At 43.7% G+C, this 23,991-nt stretch overlaps 1 protein-coding gene across 1 annotated transcript in view; it reads right to left on the bottom strand.

The window, feature by feature from the left end:
* The window catches only part of FAM204A (family with sequence similarity 204 member A), a 37,101-nt gene extending 24,102 nt beyond the window's left edge, over positions 1 to 12,999 (bottom strand). The window contains exons 1-5 of the mRNA XM_038758415.1: positions 12,874 to 12,999; positions 9,003 to 9,244; positions 7,103 to 7,190; positions 6,945 to 6,978; positions 6,611 to 6,710 (exon numbers count right to left, since the gene is read on the bottom strand). Of these exons, the coding sequence (XP_038614343.1) occupies positions 6,611 to 6,710; positions 6,945 to 6,978; positions 7,103 to 7,190; positions 9,003 to 9,239 (459 nt within the window). The 5' untranslated portion in view covers positions 9,240 to 9,244; positions 12,874 to 12,999. The remainder of the gene's footprint in view (positions 1 to 6,610; positions 6,711 to 6,944; positions 6,979 to 7,102; positions 7,191 to 9,002; positions 9,245 to 12,873) is intronic.
* Between the last annotated feature and the right edge of the window lie 10,992 nt (positions 13,000 to 23,991).

Here is a 23,991-nt window from a genome sequence, read left to right as displayed (position 1 = left end):
AGCTCCTTGACAAAAGAGACCAGTGTATTTTACCTTCACTCAATTTTCCCAAGTGCTTAAAGTGAAGTTCTGCATCTAACAGACATGAAATAAAGACTAGAGGTAAATCGGTTCTAAGACTTGAAGCAAATCATTTAACCTCTCCAAGCCTCAGTTTCCTATTCTGGTAACTCGGGGTATTACGTGTTTCTCCCTACCTCAAAGTAATAATAATAATAATAATCAATCAATCAATCAATCAATCGTATTTATTGAGCGCTTACTATGTGCAGGGCACTGTACTAAGCGCTTGGGAAGTACAAATTGGCATCACATAGAGACAGTCCCTACCCGATAGTGGGCTCACAGTCTAAAAGGGGGAGACAGAGAACAGAACCAAACATACCAACAAAATAAAATAAGTAGGATAGAAATGTACAAGTAAAATAAATAAATAAACAGAGTAATAAATATGTACAACCATATATACATATATACAGGTGCTGTGGGGAAGGGAAGGAGGTAAGACGGGGATGGAGAGGGGGACGAGGGGGAGAGGAAAGAAGGGGCTCAGTCTGGGAAGGCCTCCTGGAGGAGGTGAGCTCTCAGCAGGGCCTTGAAGGGAGGAAGAGAGCTAGCTTGGCGGATGGGCAGAGGGAGGGCATTCCAGGCCCGGGGGAGGACGTGGGCCGGGGGTCGATGGCGGGACAGGCGAGAGCGAGGTACAGTGAGGAGATTAGTGGTGGAGGAGCGGAGGGTGCGGGCTGGGCAGTAGAAGGAGAGAAGGGACGTGAGGTAGGAGGGGGCCAGGTGATGGAGAGCCTTGAAGCCCAGGGTGAGGAGTTTCTGCCTGATGCGCAGATTGATCGGTAGCCATTGGAGGTTTTTGAGGAGGGGAGTGATATGTCCAGAGCGTTTCTGGACAAAGATAATCCGGGCAGCAGCATGAAGTATGGATTGAAGTGGACAGAGACACGAGGATGGGAGATCAGAGAGAAGGCTAGTGCAGTAGTCCAGACGGGATAGGATGAGAGCTTGAATTAGCAGGGTAGCGGTTTGGATGGAGAGGAAAGGGCGGATCTTGGCAATGTTGCGGAGCTGAGACCGGCAGGTTTTGGTGACGGCTTGGATGTGAGGGGTGAACGAGAGAGCGGAGTCGAGGATGACACCAAGGTTGCGGGCTTGTGAGACGGGAAGGATGGTAGTGCCGTCAACAGAGATGGGAAAGTCAGGGAGAGGACAAGGTTTGGGAGGGAAGACAAGGAGCTCAGTCTTTGACATGTTGAGCTTTAGGTGGCGGGCGGACATCCAGATGGAGATGTCCTGAAGGCAGGAGGAGATGCGAGCCTGGAGGGAGGGGGAGAGAGCAGGGGCAGAGATGTAGATCTGGGTGTCATCAGCGTAGAGGTGATAGTTGAAGCCGTGGGAGCGAATGAGGTCACCAAGGGAGTGAGTGTAGATAATGTTTGTTAAGGGCTTACTGTATGTCAAGTACTGTTCTAAATGCTGGGGTACACAGAAGCTAATCAGGTTGAACACAGTCCCTGTCCCACAGGGGCTCCTAGTCTTAATCCCCATTTAAAAGATGATGTGACCGAGGCACAGAGAAGATATGTGACTTGTCCAAGGTCACGCAGCAGACAAGTGGCAGAACCAGGATTAGAACCCAGGTCCTTCCGACTCCTCTGCCCATGGTCTATCCACTAGGCCATGCTACAGGAGCCTGGAAAAAAAAAAGCAATGGATGTGGAAAGTGCTACACATATTCTAAATTAGTGTATTAAAAAAATAAAAATATTAGAAATGTTCTGAGCACTATTATTGCCACTCGATGTTCAGCTCTAATGAAAAAATGCTATTTTCACATAGGGTAAAACAAACACAACTTCTACCTTCTACAAAAAAAATGCACTAAACCATCAAATTATGAAACCATAACTTATAATGACAAAATGTTTTGATAGGGGAAACACAAATGCAGGTGCTGGCAACTCTACCTTCTGGCAGGGCTTAGCTACAATAAAAGTATCTGATTACCCACATAATAAAGGAATCATTTTGAGAATTCTGCAATAAAAATAAGGTGAGATCTTAGAAACTAGTCACAGACTATCCGCAGTGCAAATCCATTTGTCAATATCTGAGGGTTGTCTAGCAAAATAAGGTCTCCAATTACCAAGTATACTGAATTACATCAATGGAAAACTACTCAAGGCATTTTCAAATCAAAATTAGCAATTCCATTTATTCAGAAACTGCCACAATTTTTCAGTTATAATTGTCAATTACAAATGACTAATAAAAATCAAAGAATTGCTGCCATTTCAACAATTAGAAAAATGCCGAGAATACAGAGAACCCCTAAGGTCAGCACCGAGAAAACAGCAAGATTACATTTAAAAATACCTGTCCTCTGCCCTGGAAATTAGGTGACAGCAGTATCACCAACCCACGTGATTTATATGAGAGCAGCATTTTAGCTTGGCAAGCTTCCCAAGAGAGACTACATGAGAGCAGCAAAATTGGAAAGTTTTTCACCATTCTACAGGGCTGATGAAACAGGATGAAAAGGAACCGTTAGATACGTTAACAAATGTGTTTTTCACACTAGAGAAATGAGGGATGGGGAATACATGAGTTATGTCCAAACAGCTCCATAAATTTTTATTATCCCCTCAAATTAAAGAAATTGAGCATAGCATAGCTCAATATTCATCGGCTTACATCTGTTGTAAGCTTTTTATCTTTGTGCCTTCCAAGTGGGCATTCTTTAAATTTCTCTATCCGGGGTGGAGGTAGAAGTTTAGCATCACCAAAATTTTCAGGACAGCAGAAAATGAAAAAAGCGAGTGTGATCTGATGGCCCATGATTACACTATAATCTACCCAAAAGTGAAATTTAATATGTTTTCCACTTCCATTTTACTTAACCTTCCCTATGCACATGAGTGATTTCACTTGCAAACCTGAGACTACCATGAAACAGCTGAAGCCTGGATTAGCACTAAAGACATGATTTGGATCCATTAACTACTGTAATGTGTTTGAGGGCAAAGATCATGTCTACTATTTTACTCTCCCAAGAGTTTAGTGTAGTGTTCTACACACAGTAGGCACTTAATAAATTAATACATACTATTGATTGATCGTTAATGTTAAAATAAGTTTGTGGCATTACAGGGAGCTAGGAGTTATCAAGAAAATAGTTACAAACTCCAGGAAAGCCTCATCTGAATTGATCCTGAAGTCATTTGCCGTAACAATTTTAGAAAAAAAAGTCAAATAAGCCCAAAACCTCCACATGATTTTAGTTGTACTATTCTACACAAATTACAACTTCAGCTCTGCTTACTAAATGAATTACTGCTTTGGGCCAAACACACATTTTTTTTTTTAATAGTATTTGTTACTTGTACTGAGCACTGGGATAGATACAACCTAACCAGGTTGGACACAGTTCATGCCCCATATGGGGCTCAGTCTTAATCCCCCTTTTACAGACGGGGTAACTGAGGCTTATTAGTGAAGTGACTTGCCCAAAGTCACACACAGCAGACAAGTGGCAGAGCTGGGATTAGAACCCAGGACCAGGCTGTTTCCACTAGGCTATGTTCCTTCTCCCACAATCAGCACAGAGGGTTTTAAAAAGTCTACCCCTAGTAATTCATGATCATAGCCCTACGAGGAAAACAAATAAAACCCACTTATTCAGTCTGTCACCAAATTCTATATGGACTACATTCACAGCATCATCCTTGCCACCTCCTGCCTCATCTCGCTACTCTCCGAAAACAACCCGGCCTGCACACTTGGCTCCTCTAATGCTAACCTTTCTCCCTGTACCTCCATCTCACCTATCTCCCCGCTGACCTCTCGCTCACATCCTGCCTCTAGCTTGGAACACCCTTCCTCTTCACAGCCGATGGGCAACTTCTCTCCCCCAACTTCAAAGCCCTCTTGATGAAGGCACATCTCCAAGAGACCTTCCCTGACAAAGTCCTCCTTTCCTCTTCTCCCACTCCCTTTTGTGTCACCCTGACTTGCTCCCTTTATTCATTCCCTCTCCCAATCCCACAGCACTTAGGTAAACATCTGTAATGTATTTATTTTATATTCACATCTGTCTCCCCCTCTAGACTGCAAACTCCCTGTGGTCAGGGAATTGGGTCTGTTGGTTATATTGTACTCTCCCAAGCGCTTAGTACAGCTCCCTGCACCCAGTGAGCGCTTGATAAATAGGACCGACTGTCCCTTTCTCTCCATCCAAACTGCTACCCCATTCCTGGCTGACCTCCCAGGCTCCTTTCTCTCCCCTCTCCGGTCCCTAGTTAATCTATCGCCCGGGTCATTTTTCTAAAGAACTCTGCCTATATCTCTCCACTTGTCAAAAACCTCCAATGCCTTCAAGGCCCCTCTGCATCAAACAAAACGCCTATCAGTTTGAAGACACTCAAAAGGCTCCTACCTTGCTGTCTTACCTCCCTGTTTTTCTACAACATAGCCTGCTCGCTTCGCTATCTAAAGCCAACCTACTGACTCTGCCTTGATCGCATCTATCTCGCCAAAGACCCATTGCCCACGTCCTACTCTGCCCAAGAACTTCCTCCCGACTCTTATATCTGACAGACCATCTTCATCTTCAAGGCCCTACTAAGTTGACATCTTTTCCAAGAGGCCTCTCCTAATTCCTCATTTCTCCATCCTACTGGCCTTCACTTCTAAGTCACCTATGTTCTTGGGTCTCTACCCCTTAAGCAACCTGATACTCCAACACATATGTATCTATCCTTTTCTCTGCCATGCCCCCAATCTGTAATTTATGTGTGAATATCTGTCTTTCCTATTAGACTGTAAGCTCCTTCTTTTTACAGTATCTGTCAAGTGCTTACTGTGTGTCAGGGCACACAATTCTAGGCGCTGAGATAAATACAGGCTAATCAGGTTGGACATAATCCACGTCCCACATGGGGCTCACAGTCTTGATCCCCATTTTACAGACGAGATAACCGAGGCTCAGGGAATAATAATAATCAAAATTACGGTACTAAGTGCTTGCTATGTGCTAGACACTGTACTAAGTGATAAGAAGGACACAAGTAAATTGGGTTGGACACAGTTCCTGCTCACAGACTTAACCCCCATTTTACAGATTTTACAGATTTGATAACTAAGGCACAGAGGAAGTAAAGTGACTTGCCCAAGGTCATGCAACAGAGAAGTGGTGGAGCTGGGATTAGAATCCGGGTCTTCTAACTCCCAGGCCAGTGATCTATCCACTAGGCCAAGCCGTTTCTCTGGGTAGGGAACGCGTTTACCAACTATGTTGTACTGAACTCCCAATCCCTTAGTTCAGTGCCCTGCGCACACAGTAAGTGCTCAATAAATACTCTCATTGATTGGACAGCAACAAATACTCTGGCTCTGCCATCTTCCTGTGTTTCACCTCTGTGCCTCAATCCCATCATTTATAAAATGGGGATTCGATACCTGTTCTCCCACCCGCTTAAGATTGTAAGCCTCATGTCGGACAGGGAATGCTTGGGATCTGATTATCCTGTATTTACCTCAGTGTTTGGTAGACTGCTTGGTACATAGGAAGTGCTTAAATACCAAATTCAGAAAACATTTTTTTTACATTGGGAACTCTCTGAGGAACAGGGACTGTATCTACTTCCCAGCTTAGTGTTCTTTTCCAGTGCTTAGCACAGTGCTCTGCACACAGTTAGGTGCCTAATATCACTGCTACCACAATGACAATAATAATTATACTCTTATTACCAAAGCATCACAGAAGCAGTCTCTGTTATTTTTCCTTCCTTTTTTCCTCTTCCTTTCTTTTTCATTTTTTTTTACAGTATTTATTACATGCACTATTCTAAATACTGGGGTAGGCACGAATTAATTATGTCAGATACAGTCCCTGTCCCGCATGGGGCTCACAGTCTAAGGAGGGAGGCAGACAGGCATTGAATCCCCATTTTACAGATGAGGAAACTGAGACCCACTCTCCATTCATTCACTCAATCTTATTTATTGAGCGCTTACAGTGTGTAAAGCACTGAACTAAGCGCCTGGGAGAGTACAATATAACAGACACATTCCCTGCCGACAACTCCCTTTCCCTCCTCTTCTCCCCAGTCCAACAAATATGTCCACCCTGATTATCTTATCTCTACCCCAGAGCTTAGAACAGTTCCTGACATAGTATGCACTTAAATATCATACTAATGACCCAACCCCAAATTTGCTGCTATGACCAAAATGAAAAAGTGGGGCAGTCCTGGACTCATGTGATTATTCCTAGCATTCCAAAATGGAGTGAAGGTGAATAAGACAATGTATGCAACGGTGCTTTGAAAGCCTTGGAACACAAGGGTTAAATAACACTAAGAAAGAAAAATATTACAGGGAAAATATACGCAAACATCCAATATGTGCTTAACCCAAAGATGCTACTCACTACTACATATTTATCTTGCCAGACATTAAAGGCAACCTACTAACAGGCTGATATATTAAACTAGAATCGAGATTGGAGTAGCCAAGTTCAGCACCTCTAAGTTTTTTTCTCCAATCTGGAAGTCTGTATTAAAACAAAGACAGTATGTCCAAAGAACATGATGATGATCACCTTCTGAAGATGTTTATTGTGTATGAGGGGTTCAAATCGATCATTTATTCCAAAATACTGTGTTAGCTCCTTCCACTGGTCTTCACTTGAAGACTGTTGACTGTCAAAGAAAAAAAAAATTGGTCATTCACAAAAATACAACTACTGCCTTTAATTTCATTATTGACGTGAAAATTTGAGGTTTATTTTGATGCTACCACAATTACTTGCAACTTTTGAATTAGCAATATTCACCCCGAAAAAGACTGGGGTAGTTTCAAATATATGTGTGTATTTATAAATGTATGTATATGTATATGCAACATATATAAATAACTATTTGACATCTACCTACCTCCCAGCCACTTCTTCATTATTTTTCAATTGATCTGAAAATAATTAAGAGTTTGCATCACCACTGATATTTTCAGCTGAATTCTTAAAAGAAATTTTTATACTCACAAACGAAATGCATCTCGACATTTTCACTCCTAATTAAAAGATGACACGCACCTCTCCCATGTTTTCTTTTTCTCCTTCTATATCTTGGAATTGGTTGATTTTTCAGTTCAATGTATTTTTTCTGCAGGTCTCGAAATTTCTGTTTTTGAAGAAAACACCCCCCATCCCCCCAAAAAATCATGAAAGCGAACACCTTCAAAACAAATCTATCACTTGAGATTTTGTTGATCTGGGAACCTCATTCACTGTTTCTCCCAGAAATATGCAAGAGACAAAAAAAAAGTCACCAAAAATAAAAGAGTCTTCTAACATAGCTTCCCAGAGGATAGAGCAGGAAATAATATTCAGCACGCTTAGTTTTTTGGCATGGAGTTTTCTGCTCTTATCTTGTGTGAGAGGGAAAAATATTCCCCAAAAGTCTTGAAACTCTCAAAGGTCAGACCAGGAAGCCTGGCCTGATGCACTAGACTGCAAACTCCGTAACAGATGGCAAACTTCTTGTGGGAAGGTATCCTGTCTGTAATTGAACTAAGTGCTCAGTAGAGTGCTCTGCACACTCTAAGTGCTCAATAAATAGCACTAATTGGCCCAAAAGACCATCCTACCTGGCTCACCAACCACAGATCGATTTAACCAGCCCAAAATCACTATTCTGACTTGGTCCTCCCCATTTCATGTATCACCTCTTCTGAGACCAACAGAGGCAAGAGGGTTTCTTCTGTCCGGCCAGCAAAGTGCTGAAGTGCGCTATTTTGAGCCTGCCATGCCCTCTTGAAGTCTTCAGGAAATTCTGAGTAAGTACATGACTAGAAACTCATGCACGGCTTAGTGGAAAGAGCCCGGGCTTGGGAGTCAGAGGTCATGGGTTCTAATCCCAGCTCTGCCATTTGTCGGCTGTGGGGCTTTCGGAAAGTCACTTCACTTCTCTGGGCCTCAGTTACCTCATCTGAATAATGGGGATTAAGACTGTAAGCTCCACGTGGGACAACCTGATTACCTCGTATCTACGCCAGCGCTTACAATAGTGCTTGGCACATAGTAAGTGTTTAACAAATACCATTATTATTATTATTATCCCTGCTCCCCCAATGCTCCCCCCAGACCAGAGGTTTCAATACCCTCACCTTCGGCACGGAATATTCATTCATTCATTCAATCGTATTTATTGAGCGCTTACTGTGTGCAGAGCACTGTACTAAGCACTTGGGAAGTACAAGTTGGCAACATATAGTGAACAGTGAAGAGAGCATGGGCCTGAGAGTAAGAAGGTCATGGCTTCCAAACCTGCCTCCTCCACTTGTCTGCTATGTGATTTTGGGCAAATCACTTCACTTCTCTGGGCCTCAGTTCCCTCATCTGTAAAATGGGGATTGAGTCAGGGACTGTGTCCAACCTGATTTGCATGTGTCCACCCCAGCACTTATATTATTATTATTATACAGTGCCTGGCACACACGGCAAGCGCTTAAACACCACAATTATTAATTATTATTATTATCATTTAAAAAGGGTACTGGGGTGTTCCAGAATAAACTAAAACTATAATAATAATTGTGTTTTTTGTTAAGCGCTTACCATGGGCCAGGCACAGTATTGGAATAGGGAATGTGGGCAGAGAATGTGTCTACCAACTTTGTTTATATTGTATTCTCTCAGCTGTTTACCACAGTGCATCCTCTACCACTGGAGAGGATACAAGCAAATCAGGTTGGACACAGTCCCTGTCCCATGCGCTTAGTACAGTGCTCACCACATGGTAAGGGTTCATTAAATACCATTGAATCCTATGCCCACAGTAGTGCTCAATAAATACCCATAGCAGAACACAAAAGGATCTAAAAGAATGTAGAATCGCCTGATTGCAAAAGCCATGATTCCAAACAAGACAAAACTTCAAAATACGTGCACAAAAGCGAGGATTTGTATTAACACAAAATGAAGTACCACCTACATTCCACATATCCGAGGACACTCCAGGTGGACATTCTTCGCAGACGATTTCTGCACTTGTTTCTGCCGTATTTTCAGGTCCGCTTACGGGTAAGCCAGACAACTCGACTTCTTTTGTCACCTCATCTTCTTTCTCTTCCTTTGAACTGAGTTCACAGTTACCCAAAGTGGCTTCGTCCTCGGAACCCAGCTCGACATCGCTTTCGTTCAACCCGGGAGGTAACAGTCCACTCCACATTCTCGCTATTAAAAGAAAAACAGACATAAACTTAACACTCTCCATGGTAACGAAAAGGAAAAAAAAAAATTTCCACGTGATTTATTCAGGTTCTCAAAAATCAATCTGATGTGCAGAAGCCCATTCGGTCTGGGAAGTTCATTTTTGAAACCTGAACTGAATATAGCCCAAAACAATATAAGCGCATTTTTATTTGATGAATAAATGCGAGTGATTCAACCGATTTTGATGAAATGTCATCTGAATATTTATACAGATTAATAATTTAGCCATCATGTTTGAAGAAGCAACGTGGTCTAGCGGACAGAGCACAGCCTGGGAGTCAGGGGGACCTGCAATCTAATCCCGGCTCCGCCACTTGTCAGCTGTGTGACCTCGGGAAAGTCGCTTCACTTGTCTGGGCCTCAGTGACCTCATCTGGAAAGTGGGGATTGAGACTGAGCCCCGTATCGGACAGAGACCGTGTCCTTGCTGATTTGTTTGCATCCACCCCAGCGCTTAGTACAGTGCCTGGCACGTAGTTAGGGCTTAACAAATATCATTATTATTATTATTATTATTAACTCAAGCAGGATTCACACAGATGTCAGTAGCACGAGCCCTTGACTGCCCACCCCCCGCCTTACTCTGGCCTTCTGGGGCCCGCCCCATCCCCAGGAGGACTTTGGGGATGAATTTCTAATCTACTCACCTTCTAGCCCCCAACACCCTTTAGTGTTTATCTCCCCCAAGTCGACTGAAAGATCCTGTAAGGACAAGGATTTCTTGAGCACTTACTGAGCGCCGAGCACTGTAGTAAGCGCTTGGAAGAGTACAATATAAACAGAGTTGGTGGACACATTTCCTGTCCCCAATCCCTGCTATTTCTTGAGCGCTGACTGAGGGCCGACCACTGTAGTGAGCGCTTGAGAGGCCACAATATAAACACGGTTGTTGGACACATTCCCTGCCATTTCTTGAGCGCTGGGCACTGTAGTAAGCGCTGGAGAGACTACAATATAAACAGTTGGTAGACAAGTTCCCTGCCCCCAATCCCTGCTGTTTTCTGAGTGCTTACTGAGGGCCGAGCACTGTAGTAAGTGCTTGAGAGACCACATAAACACAGTTGTTGGACACATTCTCTGCCATTTCTTGAGCGCTGGCCACTGTAGTAAGCGCTTGAAAGACTACAATATAAGCACAGTTGTTAGACACATTCCCTATTTCCTGAGCACTTACTGAGGGCCGAGCACTGTAGTGAGCGCATGAGAGACCACAACATTAACACAGTTGGTAGACACATTCCCTGCCAGCCAGATCTACATCTCTGCCCCTGCTCTCTCCCCCTCCCTCCAGGCTCGCATCTCCTCCTGCCTTCAGGACATCTCCATCTGGATGTCCGCCCGCCACCTAAAGCTCAACATGTCAAAGACTGAGCTCCTTGTCTTCCCTCCCAAACCTTGTCCTCTCCCTGACTTTCCCATCTCTGTTGACGGCACTACCATCCTTCCCGTCTCACAAGCCCGCAACCTTGGTGTCATCCTCGACTCCGCTCTCTCATTCACCCCTCACATCCAAGCCGTCACCAAAACCTGCCGGTCTCAGCTCCGCAACATTGCCAAGATCCGCCCTTTCCTCTCCATCCAAACTGCTACCCTGCTCATTCAAGCTCTCATCCTATCCCGTCTGGACTACTGCACCAGCCTTCTCTCTGATCTCCCATCCTCGTGTCTCTCTCCACTTCAATCCATACTTCATGCTGCTGCCCGGATTATCTTTGTCCAGAAACGCTCTGGGCATATTACTCCCCTCCTCAAAAATCTCCAGTGGCTACCAATCAATCTGCGCATCAGGCAGAAACTCCTCACCCTGGGCTTCCAGGCTGTCCATCACCTCGCCCCCTCCTACCTCACCTCCCTTCTCTCCTTCTACTGCCCAGTCCGCACCCTCCGCTCCTCCACCGCTAATCTCCTCACCGTACCTCATTCTCGCCTGTCCCGCCATCGACCCCCGGCCCACATCATCCCCCGGGCCTGGAATGCCCTCCCTCTGCCCCTCCGCCAAGCTAGCTCTCTTCCTCCCTTCAAGGCCCTGCTGAGAGCTCACCTCCTCCAGGAGGCCTTCCCAGACTGAGCCCCTCCTTCCTCTCCCCCTCGTCCCCCTCTCCATCCCCCCATCTTACCTCCTTCCCTTCCCCACAGCACCTGTATATATGTATATATGGTTGTACATATTTATTACTCTATTTATTTATTTATTTATTTATTTTACTTGTACATTTCTATCCTATTTATTTTATTTTGTTGGTATGTTTGGTTCTGTTCTCTGTCTCCCCCTTTTAGACTGTGAGCCCACTGTTGGGTAGGGACTGTCTCTATGTGTTGCCAATTTGTACTTCCCAAGCGCTTAGTACAGTGCTCTGCACATAGTAAGCGCTCAATAAATACGATTGATTGATTGATTGATTGCCCCCAATCCCTGCTACTTCCTGAGCGCTGAGGACGGAACACTGTAGTAAGCGCTTGAGAGACCACAATATAAACACAGTTGTTAGACACATTCCCTGCCATTTTCTGAGCGCTGGGCACTGTAGTAGGCACTCGAGAGACTACTCTATAAACACAGTTGGTAGACACATTCCCTGCTATTTCCTGAGCGCCGAGCACTGTAGTAAGCGCTTGAGAGACCACAATATAAATACAGTTACTGGACACATTCCCTGCCATTTCTTGAGCGCTGGGCACTGTAGTAAGCGCTCAAGAGACTACAACATAAACACAGTTGGTAGACACATTCCCTGCTACTTCCTGAGCGCTTACTGAGGGCCGACCACTGTAGTAAGCGCTTGAGAGACCACAATAAATACAGTTATGGGACACATTCCCTGCCATTTCTTGAGCGCTGGGCACTGTAGTAAGCGCTCGAGAGACTACAATATAAACACAGTTGGTAGACATGCTCCCTATTTCCTGAGCGCCGACCACCATATAAGCGCTTGAGAGACCACAATATAAACACAGTTGGTGGACACATTCCCTGCCATTTTTTGAGCGCTGGACACTGTAGTAAGCGCTCGAGAGACTACAACATAAACACAGTTGGCAGACACATTCCCTGCTATTTCCTGAGCGCTTACTGAGGGCCGACCACTGTAGTAAGCGCTTGAGAGACCACAATATAAATACAGTTATGGGACACATTCCCTGCCATTTCTTGAGCGCTGGGCACTGTAGTAAGCGCTCGAGAGACTACTCTATAAACACAGTTGGTAGACACGTTCCCTGCTATTTCCTGAGCGCCGAGCACTGTAGTAAGCGCTTGAGAGACCACAATATTAACACAGTTGTTGGACACATTCCCTGCCATTTTTTTTAATGGCAATTTATTAAGCGCTTACTATGTGCAAAGCACTGTTCTAAGCGCTGGACAGGTTACCAGGTGACCAGGTTGTCCCACGGGGGGCTCACAGTCTTCATCCCCATTTCACAGATGAGGGAACTGAGGCCCAGAGAAGTGAAGTGACTTGCCCAGAGTCACACAGCTGACATTTCTTGAGCGCTGGGCACTGTAGTAAGCGCTCGAAAGACTACAATATAAACAAGAGTCGCTAGACACATTCCCTGCCCCCAATCCCTGCCATTTCTTGAGCGCTTACTGCGGGCCGAGCACTGTACTAAGCGCTCAGGAGCGTCCAAAGTCCCGTCGGGGCGTCGCCCCCACAGCCCCCGTCGGGGCGCCTCAGCCGCCCGGCTTCCGGCCTTGCGCCGCCGCCATCTTGGGACCCCCCCAACAACGCGGCCTCCCATTGGCCGCGCGAGCCGAGCCAATGAGCGCGGAGGACGCGGCCGCCCGGTTGCCATGGGAACCGGCCCGGCCCTCAACTACCGCGATGGGGAGCGCTGGCCCGGGCGGCCGGAATCAACCAATCAATCAATGAATCAATCAATCGTATTTATTGAGCGCTTAGTGTGTGCAGAGGACTGTACTAAGCGCTTGGGAAGTACAAATTGGCAACATCTAGAGACAGTCCCTACCCAACGTTGGGCTCACAGTCTAAAAGGGGGAGACAGAGGACAAAACCAAACATACCAACAAAATAAAATAAATAGAATAGATATGTACAAGTAAAATAAATAAATAAATAAATAGAGTAATAAATACGTACAAACATATATACATATATACAGGAATCAATCAATCGTATTTATTGAGCGCTTACTGCGTGCAGAGCACTGTACTAAGCGCTTGGGAAGTCCAAGTTGGCAACATATAGAGACAGTCCCTACCCAACAGTGGGCTCACAGTCTAAAACGGGGAAGGCTGCTGGGGATCCCCAAAATAATAAGAAGAATGATAATAATAATAAAAATAATAATAGCATTTATTAAGCGCTTCCTATGTGCAAAGGACTGTTCTAAGCGCTGGGGAGGTTATAAAGTGATCAGGTTGTCCCATGTGGGGCTCACAGTCATAATCCCCATTTTACAGATGAGGTCACTGAGGCCCAGAGAAGTGAAGTGACTTGCCCAAAGTCACACAGCTGACAATTGGCGGAGCCGGGATTTGAACCCATGACCTCTGATTCCAAAGCCCGGGCTCTTTTCACTGAGCCACTACATTACTCTATTTTTTTATTTATTTTACTTTTACATATCTGTTCTATTTATTTTATTTTGTTAGTATGTTTGGTTTTGTTCTCTGTCTCCCCCTTCTAGACTGTGAGCCCACTGTTGGGTAGGGACTGTCTCTATATGTTGCCAACTTGTACTTCCCAAGCGCTTAATACAGTCCTCTGCACACAGTAAGCGCTCAATAAATACGATTGATTGATTGAGCCACAATATTGGGCTTTGGAAGATTCATGAGGTTTAACCAGATCCCGGGGGTGTGTCAGGAGAAACTTGTCCATATCTGAGTAATAATAATAACAACAATAATAATAATGGCATTTGTTTAGCGCTTACTATGTGCAAAGCACTGTTCTAAGCGCTGAGGGGGATCAGGCTGTCCTCGGGAGGCTCACAGTCTTCATCCCCATTTTACACATGAGGTCACTGAGGCACGGAGAAGTTAAGTGACTTGCCCAAGGTCACACAGCTGACAAGCGGCCGAGTCGGGATAAGAACCCATGACCTCTGAGTCCCAAGCCCGGGCTCTTTCCACTGAGCCACGCTGCTTCTGCACTTCACTTCTCTGTGCCTCAGTTCCCTCATCTGTAAAATGGGCACTCGATACCTATTCTCCCTCCTACTTAGATCAGCGCTTAGAACAGTGCTTCGCACATAGTAAGCGCTTAACAAATACCATCATTATTATTAAGAGCCCCATATGGGACAGGGACTGTGCCTGACTGGATCCCCTATTTTCCCCAGTGATTAGAACAGTGCTTGACACATAGTAAGTGCTTAACAAACACCAGAATATTATTCTACCATCATCATCATTATCGATATTTGTTGAGAATAAACAGGGTACCAAGCTCTGCACCCTGATGCCCATTAGGTACAGAAAACCATACAAGATTTTGGTGAATATTCAATAGTTGTTCCTGTCCTCAAGGAGCTCACCAATTCATTCATCCATTCACTCAATCGCATTTATTGAGTGCTTACTGTATGCAAAGCACTGTACTATGCGCTTGGGAGAGTACAATATAAAAATGAATAGACACATTCCCTGCCCACCATGAGCTCACAGTCTAGGCGGGGAGACCGCATGGCATACGGGATAGAGTACAGACTTGCGAGTCAGAAAGTCACGGGTCCTGATCCCACCAGTGCCGCTTGTCTGCTGTGTGACCTTGGGCAAGTCAGTGTTCTTCTCTGGGCCTCAGTTACCTCATCTGTAAAATGGGGGTAGACACTGGTAGCTCCACATGGGACAGGGACAGTGTCCAACCCGATTCTCTTGTGCCTGGCACACAATAAGTGCTTAACAAATACCACAATTATTACTATTATATAAACAAAGATATGTACCGGTGTAATAGGGGAGAAAGCATCAGTGGCAGTAATAGTATGCTTTAAGGGCTTACTGTGTGCAAAACCAGAAGAGTGCTTTGCACAGAGTACGCGCTTAATAAATGCCATCATCATCATTATTATTACTACCATCGGGGAAAGATTACATGGGTGGGAATTAGTCAGCCCCAAGCGTCTCAAGGATCTCTCAATTTAGGTATAAAAGAAGTGAGGGGCAATGGCCACAGACTTATAAGAAGAGACAAAGCAATAAAAACACTGACAACATAAAAGACAAATACAAATACCCAAAATAAAAGCCAAAAAGTGTTTATTCATTCAATCATATTTATTGAGCGCTTGTGTGTTCAATGTGTTCTCATCCCAGCCCCACCTCTGTGCCTCGGTTTCCTCATCTGCAAATTCAATCAAGCAATCAACAGTATTTATTGAGCACTTACTGTGTACTAAGTGGTTGGGAGAGTGCAGTATGATAGAGTTGGTAGATGCATTCCCTACCTATGACAAGCTTAAAAGCAAATTATATACCTGTGCTGCCAAACCACCACCACTCCAGAGCTAAACGCCATAGCCCGTACCACGGCTCCACCATAGACAACCACCACACCTACATACTGACACTATCACACAGCCTTCCCCCCTACCATCCCAGAAACTTCCGCTCTCCCCCTCATCTGTCTACCATAATCTGTTTTTGGTGTGTGTTTCTTCAGTTCATGAAGCTTGGAAACCACTTCCTTCCACGCTCGCTGAGGTTTAGAAAGCTCAGAGAAAACCACCACGTCCCACCGCTATGGTGTATTTTGGGAGGCAGTAGAGAAAAAATGAATCAGAGAGCCAGGAGGTTTGAGTTCTATTCCCAGCCCTGACCCTGCCATGTTGTAGAACTTCAGGTAAGTCACCTAAACAGTTTAGGCTCATTTCCTCATCTTTGCAATGGGGATAGCAATGCCGGCTTTTCACTGTCTCACTGAGTTATTGTGAAAATGTGAGATAATTGATGTGAAAATGCTTTGAAAACTTAAAAATAAAGAAGCCGTGGAGAAATTCAAGGAATCATTATTCAGTTTTGCTGACATAATTGGACATTATCTAACGTTATTGGACTGTAATAATTTAATACAATCAGAAATTATCCTAATCGGTTTATGAAAATGTCAAGGCAGTAAAATGACTTCTAAATCAATGTATTCATTTGCTGATTTTTTGACTAAAACACTCATCTTGCAAGGAAATTTCAGGGTATTACTATTAAAAATAGAATTTCGGGTCTCATGCTTTCTGCCTAACTTCTCCTACAGTGAAACACTCATTAACGTATTCCTCATGTTTTCCACAGATTGCTTATTTCTTCATGGTAACAGTTCCATCATTAGCACCTTTCTCAAAACTCATTAGTTTTCCCTAAATTGCACCCTCTTTTTATCATCCTCTGAAAAATATTCCAATAAAGTGTCTAGGTACACCAAATTCTGTTATGCCACTTGTTTTCATTATATGATGTGGATTGAGCAGAGAGAGAGTATTAGGAATCAATCAATCGTATTTATTGAGCGCTTACTGTGTGCAGAGTACTGTATTAAGAATTATGAAATATTCTTCTCATAAGACAAGCCTGCTCTGATACAGCATGATCCACAGGTAGACACCAAAAGATTAAGTGTAGGAAGAATGGTTGTGATCTGATGTTCCTGTGCTTCCCAGCCTCGGCATTGCTGTTCTGTATTTAGGTATCTACAACTTTACAATATTTAATGCAGAAAAACAGCACGGAGTGGCAAGCACGAAAGGCATGCTAGTGGCGGAGGTAATAGTGATATAGAAATTTGTGTTAATCAATAAATAAATCAAGGATATTTATCGAGTGCTTACTATGAGCGCAGCACCATACCAAGCGCTTGGGAGAGGATGATACAAGAGAATAAGCTGACGTGTTATGTTCTCTGACTGAGAAGCAAGGAGAAGAATCAGAGCACGCTATCTGTGTCTCAGAAGCATACTTGGATCCGTGACCGTTGGGCATTTGTTTTTTGCCCCACTCTCAGCCCCACAGTACTACAGTGCTCAGTGTTTAGAACAGTGCTCAGCACTTAGAACAGTGCTTGGCACATAGTAAGCACTCAACAAATACCATAATTATTATATATCTGTAAATGTTACATTATAAATCATTTATTTCTGATATATATAATAATGCTAGTAATAATAATTGTAGTATTTGTTAAGCACTTACTATGTGCCAAGGACTGTACTAAGCAGTGGGGTGGTTACAAGCAAATTAGGTTGGACACAGTCTCTGTCCCACATGGAACTCACAGTCTTAATCCCCATTTTACAGTTGTGGTAACTGAAGCACAGAGAAGTTAATTGACTCTTCCAAGGTCACAGAGCAGACGTGTGGCAGAGCCTGGATTAGAACCCAGGTCCTTCTGACTTCTAGACCAGTGGTCTTTTCACTAGGCCATAAACAATTAATGGTATTTACTGAACACTTATGTGCAGCACACTGTACTAAGTGCTTGGGAAAGTACAATAAAACAGAATTAGCAGACACGCTCCCTGTCCATAACAAGATGACAGTCTAGAGGAGGAGACATAATAAATAATAATAATAATTGTGGTATTTGTTAAGCACTTACTATGTGCCAGACACTGTACTAAGCGCTGGGGTGGATACAAGCAAATCAGAATAGACACAGTCCCTGTCCCATGTGGGGTTCACAGTCTCAATCCCCATTTCACAGATGAGGGAACTGAGACCCAGAGAAGTGAGGTGACTTGCTCAAGGTCATAAAGCAGACAAGTGGTAGAGCTGGGATTAGAACCCACGACCCTGACTCCTAATCCCATGCTCTATTCACTAGACCACGCTGCATCTCTAAATAAGTAATGAATCAGTAAGTAATTTATAATACACAATTTAAAGATATGTACCTAAATGCTGTGGGATTGGGTGCGGGGCGAATATCAAATGTCCAAAGGTCACACACAGATCCAAGGGAATAGACAATGGAGAAGGGAGATCGAGTTGGGGAAAAGAGGGTTTAATCAGGGAAGACCTCTTGGAGGAGATGGGAACTTAATAATGCTTTGAAGCTGGAGAGACTAGTGGTCTGACACATCTGTGTTACCTCAGTTACCTCATCTGTAAAATGGGAATGAAGACTGTGAGCCCCACGTGGGACAACCTGGTTACTTTGTATCCACCCCAGTGCTTAGAACAGTGCTTGGCACATAGTAAGTGCTAAACATATACCATTATTACTATTATTATTAGCTTGGTGGGGAGGAGTTCTAAGCTAGGGAGAGGACTGGGAAGGGGTGGAAGGCAAGATAGACGGGTGTCCTTTCTAGGATAGAGTGACCGTGATATATCCCAGTATTAGATGTATTAGTATTACTATCTGTTTCTAATAATAATGGCATTTGTTAAGCGCTTACTATGTGCAAAGCACTGTTCTAAGTTCATTAATTGTGTTCTCCCAAGTGCTTAGTAAAGTGCTTGACACACAGGAAATGCTCAATAAATACAACTGACTGTACAATGGCTTTAGACTCTGGCAATCGATCAGTCGTGTTTATCAAGCACTTATAATAGTAATGATGGCATTTATTAAGCGCTTACTATGTGCAAAGCACCGTCCTAAGCGCTGGGGAGGTTACAAGGTGATCAGGTTGTCCCACGGGGGGGCTCACAGTCTTAATCTCCATTTTACAGACGAGGTCACTGATGCACAGAGAAGTGAAGTGACTTGCCCAAAGTCACACAGCTGACAATTGGCAGAGCCGGGGTTTGAACTCATGACCTCTGACTCCAAAGCCCGTGCTCCTTCCACTGAGCCACGCTGCTTCTCTAATCAGTGGTATTTATTGAATGCTTATTGTGTGCAGAGCACTGTCCTTAGCAATTAGCAGGGCACAAATGAGTGGTAATAAAAATAATCCTGGCATCTGTTAAGCACTTATGATGTGACCAAGCACTGTTCTAAGCACTGGGGTAGATAAAACAACAACAACAATAATAATGGTATTTGTTAAGCACTTACTATGTGCCAAGCACTGTTCTAAGCGCTGGGGTAGATACAAGGTAATCAAGTTGTCCCACTTGGGGCTCACATTCTTCATCCCTATTTTACAGATGAGGTAACTGAGGCACAGAGAAGTTAAGTGACTTGCCCAAAATCACACAGCTGATAAGTGGCAGAGTCAGAATAAGAACCCATGACCTCGGACTCCCAAGCCCATGCTCTTCGTGCTAAACCACGGTGCTTCTGGAGTTAATCCGGTTGGACATGGTCCCTGTCCCACATGGGGCTCACAGTCTTAATCCTCGTTTTACCAATGAGGGAACTGAGGTACAGAGCAAGGTCACACACCAGACAAGTGGCAGAGCCAGGATGGAATTCCTAGCTTCCAGTCTAGGGCGAGGAGACAGAAATCGGAATAAATTTCGGATCGGGGGAATGTCAAGATGGAAGTTGTTCCGCAGAGGGGTTTGGTCTAAACGACAATGGCGCTAACGAAGCGTCCCTAGAGAAAAAGTGTCCATATGATCAGCCATGAATTCTTCCCCTCTGTGGGGGACGCACACCGGAGGCCCAGTGACCCCGGAAGGTGTAGCTAAAGATAATTCCACCTTCAGAGCAGTCTACTTATAGGTAAATACCTCTCCTTTATAGGAGGTATTTTTGTGTGGTAGTGGCTGTTTACGGGAGCCATTTGAATTGAACTTTAAATGAAAAAAGGCCTATCTCTGTAAGTGGTAATAATTTTAGTCATCTCACTGTGGCTAGGGGTTGTGGAATTCATTAGCACAGATTAACATATAAAGTGGGTGAGATATCTAATAGCAAACGCAGAGGTTTAGGGACCTTAATTCATCACTGAATGAACAGCGTGTACAGTATTAGGGACTATGAAATTTTTAATTTACACAAAGTGTCCAAGAATATAGGGAATGAATTTAAACCCACAACAGATAATGGAGCCGTGGCCTGCCTAGCTGGCGAGTTGAATTGTTTTTCCACTGAGTGAAGAAAGCTAATTATCCCAAGCACAAGGAGACTGCTAAAAATAATAAGATTATAAAGAATAATTTGCCGATATAATTACAACAAAATTGGGTACACACAATCGTCAGATACATGTATTGCTTGACCTGGGTGAAAAAGTGAAACAAATCCTTCTTCTATAGGCCTCCCTCAGTTTGTTTTTATCATCTCTAAGTGGTGTTTACACAGGCAGAACAATTTGCATGTGTAATGCGGCTATACAAATTGACAACAAGTAAATTATGCAAGGAAAGAATTCAGACCCAAGACCAGCCTATCGCACCAAGCCGATTCATTTTCAAGAATCACTGAGACGTGAACCTCATACACCAACCGCTTCCTGACAATCCTCAGACTTATTGTCTCCTAAAATGTCATTACGGCTATTATTTATGAAGCTAATTCATTTATTAATATATATTTAACTCCGACTTGTCGTGTACCTTAGTGGGCTTTCCGCACAGGCGCACGCACGCTGCGTATTTTGGAAGAGATGAAAGAGTTTTGCCCGTTTTAATGATCCCCGAAAACTGCTATAGAGTCATAGAATGTCGTTTTATTATCTACCAGCGTTAATATCTTTTTAAAACCCTTTAGCTTAAAGCCATCAAAATAGAAAGGGCCAATGACATATTTGAAAGATGGTACGGAGGACGATGGGTAGAATTTTCTAATCGAATAGGTCAGCTGACCGTTGAGGCCTAATTCAACTGAGAAAGATGGGTATATCTGTACTTTGTCTCAAACTGCAGGCTGGCGATTTTCAGGAAATAGGAGATCTGTAATTTATTGACCAATTTCCTCTGACCAAGGAGGCCTACGCCGGACAACACGCTCAGGGTGGCAGAAAAATAATAATAATAATTATAATACTTGCTAAGCGCTTACTATGTGCCAAGCACTGTTCCAAGCGCTGTGGTAGATACAAGTTAATCAAGTCGGACACAGTCTCGGCCGCACATGGGGCTTACAGTTTCAATCCGCATTTTACAGATGGGGTAACTGAGGCCCAGAGTAGTTAAGTGACTTGCCCAAGGTCACACAGAAGACATGTGGTGGACCCAGGATTAGAAACCATGACCTTGTGATTTCCAGGCTCATGCTGAATCCACTGCACGTGCTACTTCTCAAGAAAAACACCATAGATTGTAGCTTATCCGCTAAACCGTAAACTCACTGTGGGCAAGGAACGTGTCTAACCAACTGTGTTGTATCGTACTCTTCCAAGCGCTTAGTACAGTGCTCTGCATATAGTAAGTGCTCATTGAATACTATTGATTGATAAGGAGGCTTCTCAGAAGCAGCATGGCCTAGTGAATAGAGTCAGGAGGATCCAGGTTTTAATCCTGGCTCTGCCACTCATCTGCTGCGTGACCTTGGGCAAGTCACTTGGTTTCTCTGGGCCTCAGTACCCTCATTTATAAAATGGAGATTAAGACTGTGAGCCCCATTTGGGACGTGGACTGTGTCCTACCTTGTATCTACCCCCTGCGTATAGTACAGTGCCTGGCACATAGTAAGCACTTACCGTAGAAACAAAAACATAAACAAAAAGAGACTGAGATAGGCCAAGTTGACTTGCATTATTCCAATGACAACAGTGGAATATATATAAACAGTTGTTTTTTATGAGATTCATTTCCTTGAGACGTCCAGTAAATGATTTGTAGATCCAAAGGGCCTCCCTCACGTCCTGCCAATGAAAGTCAGAGCAAAGCAGAATCAATCAATTAATCAATCAATCGTATTTATTGAGCACTTACTTGTGCAGAGTACTGTACTAAGCACTTGGAAGAGTACAATACGAGAATAAACAGACACATTCCCTGCTCACAACAAGCTTACAGTCTACAGAGAGAGGGATCTTCAGATCCTCAAGGAGAGCAGCAGACAGGCAGAGCAGTCAGGGTCATCCTGATGGGGGTATGTAATAATAATAATAATTATTATTATTATTATTGAGTTATTTCTTAAGCACTTACTGTGTGCCAGGCACTGTACTAAGCACTGGGTTGGAGACAAGCAAATGGTATTGGACACAGTCCCTGTCCCACATGGAGCTCACAGTCTTAATCCCTGTTTTACAGACAAGGTAACAGAGGCACAGAGAAGTGAAGTTACCCAAGTTCTCACAGCAGACAAATGGCAGAGCCAGGATAGGACCTGGTTAGGACCCGGCTAGATTAGCATGTGAAATTAGTATATGAACTGTGGATGAAATATCTGCTGAGATAGTTCAAGGAACAGTCCTCTTAAGGCGTAGGAGAAGCTCCTACAGCTATTACTGGTTCACGTTGAGAAGCAGCATGGCTCAATGGAAAGAGCCCGGGCTTTGGAGTCAGAAGTCATGGGTTCAAATCCTGACTCCGCCAATTGTCAGCTGTGTGACTTTGGGCCAGTCACTTAATTTCTCTGTGCCTCAGTTACCTCATCCGTAAAATGGGGGTTAAAAACTGTGAGCCCCTCGTGGGACAACCTGATCACCTTGTAACCTCCCCAGTGCTTAGAATAGTGCTTTGCTCATAGTAAGCGCTTAATAAATGCCATCATTATTATTATTAAAACGTTTGTGCCAAAGCATATTTTTTTACAGAGAGAGAGAGAGAAAGAGAGAGAGAGAGAGAGAGAGAGAGAGAGAGAGAGAGAGAGAGAGAGAGAGAGAGAGAGAGAGAATCAGGATCATTTTAAGCATAGCAGCTTGGCTACAGGAATATACATCTGGTCGACCTTGCTATCTTTGCCCGATGTCACATGGGAAAATGGGATGGGAGGGGAAGACGGCATCATCAATTCTTTTCAGATCTCGGGAATTAAAAGCAGCTCTATTCCAGCCAATTCAATAAGCTTCATTTCGACTGTTTGTCGATTGAGCCATGAGGCCTAAAAAAAATAAGAGCCCGGTGACGATTAACCAATCCGCAGGAAGGATGTTGAATAAGCCTGAGCAGTGAGCTGGGGACGGCATTGTCATTTACAGAATATGCGGTCTGAATTATTTCAGTCCTTGGGCCTCATTTTTGACTTCAAGATCATAACGAGGCAAAGAAAAATGCTATATCCTAAGTATACTTTACTGACAATGCTGACTGAGCGGACGAGAAATGAAACGAATCATTTTAAAAGATGGTGTGTTTAAACCATAAAAATAACCAGAAATGTTAAAACAAACTTATAGGCTTCCAAAGCAAGCATCCAGAATTTTTCAGTAGAAAATGAAAAATCAATTTTTTTCTGCTTTCTCATCTATCTTACGTGCTCACTAATTAGTACTATAAAAATACAACAGCCAGACAAAGCATTGCTGACTATAATTGATGATTGCTACAGACGCTCAAGAACCAAAACCAGATTAAAAACTGTTGAAAAATTTCGTCTATACATGATTTCTTTGGCCCTTCACGCCTGTGGTTCTGAAACAGCTGCTAACAAGCATTATTGAGGAGGATAAAAAGCCAATACAATTAAATATTTCTCTATTCCAAACCCTAATCTAAATTGGCACAGAGAATCAGACGGTATTAGATTATCATTTGGTTAACTGGGGGAATCTATAGGGCTTTACATAGGCTAGATGAGTTTTTATGGAAGAGTAGAATGGAAAGCTAATTTGTTCATTAGAAAAACTCCAATGTACTAAACAGGGCAGTGACATTCTACCTCATGTAGTCTAAGCACCGGGGAACAGAGTGGCCTAGAAGATAAAGCATAGGCCTGGGAATCAGAAGGACCTGCTTTCTAATC

The sequence above is a fragment of the Tachyglossus aculeatus genome, chromosome 16 (assembly GCF_015852505.1).
Source record: "Tachyglossus aculeatus isolate mTacAcu1 chromosome 16, mTacAcu1.pri, whole genome shotgun sequence".
In the NCBI taxonomy this organism is placed as follows: Eukaryota; Metazoa; Chordata; class Mammalia; order Monotremata; family Tachyglossidae; genus Tachyglossus; species Tachyglossus aculeatus.
Note: the sequence above shows the minus strand (reverse complement) of the source record. Positions and strands in the feature narration are given on the sequence as shown.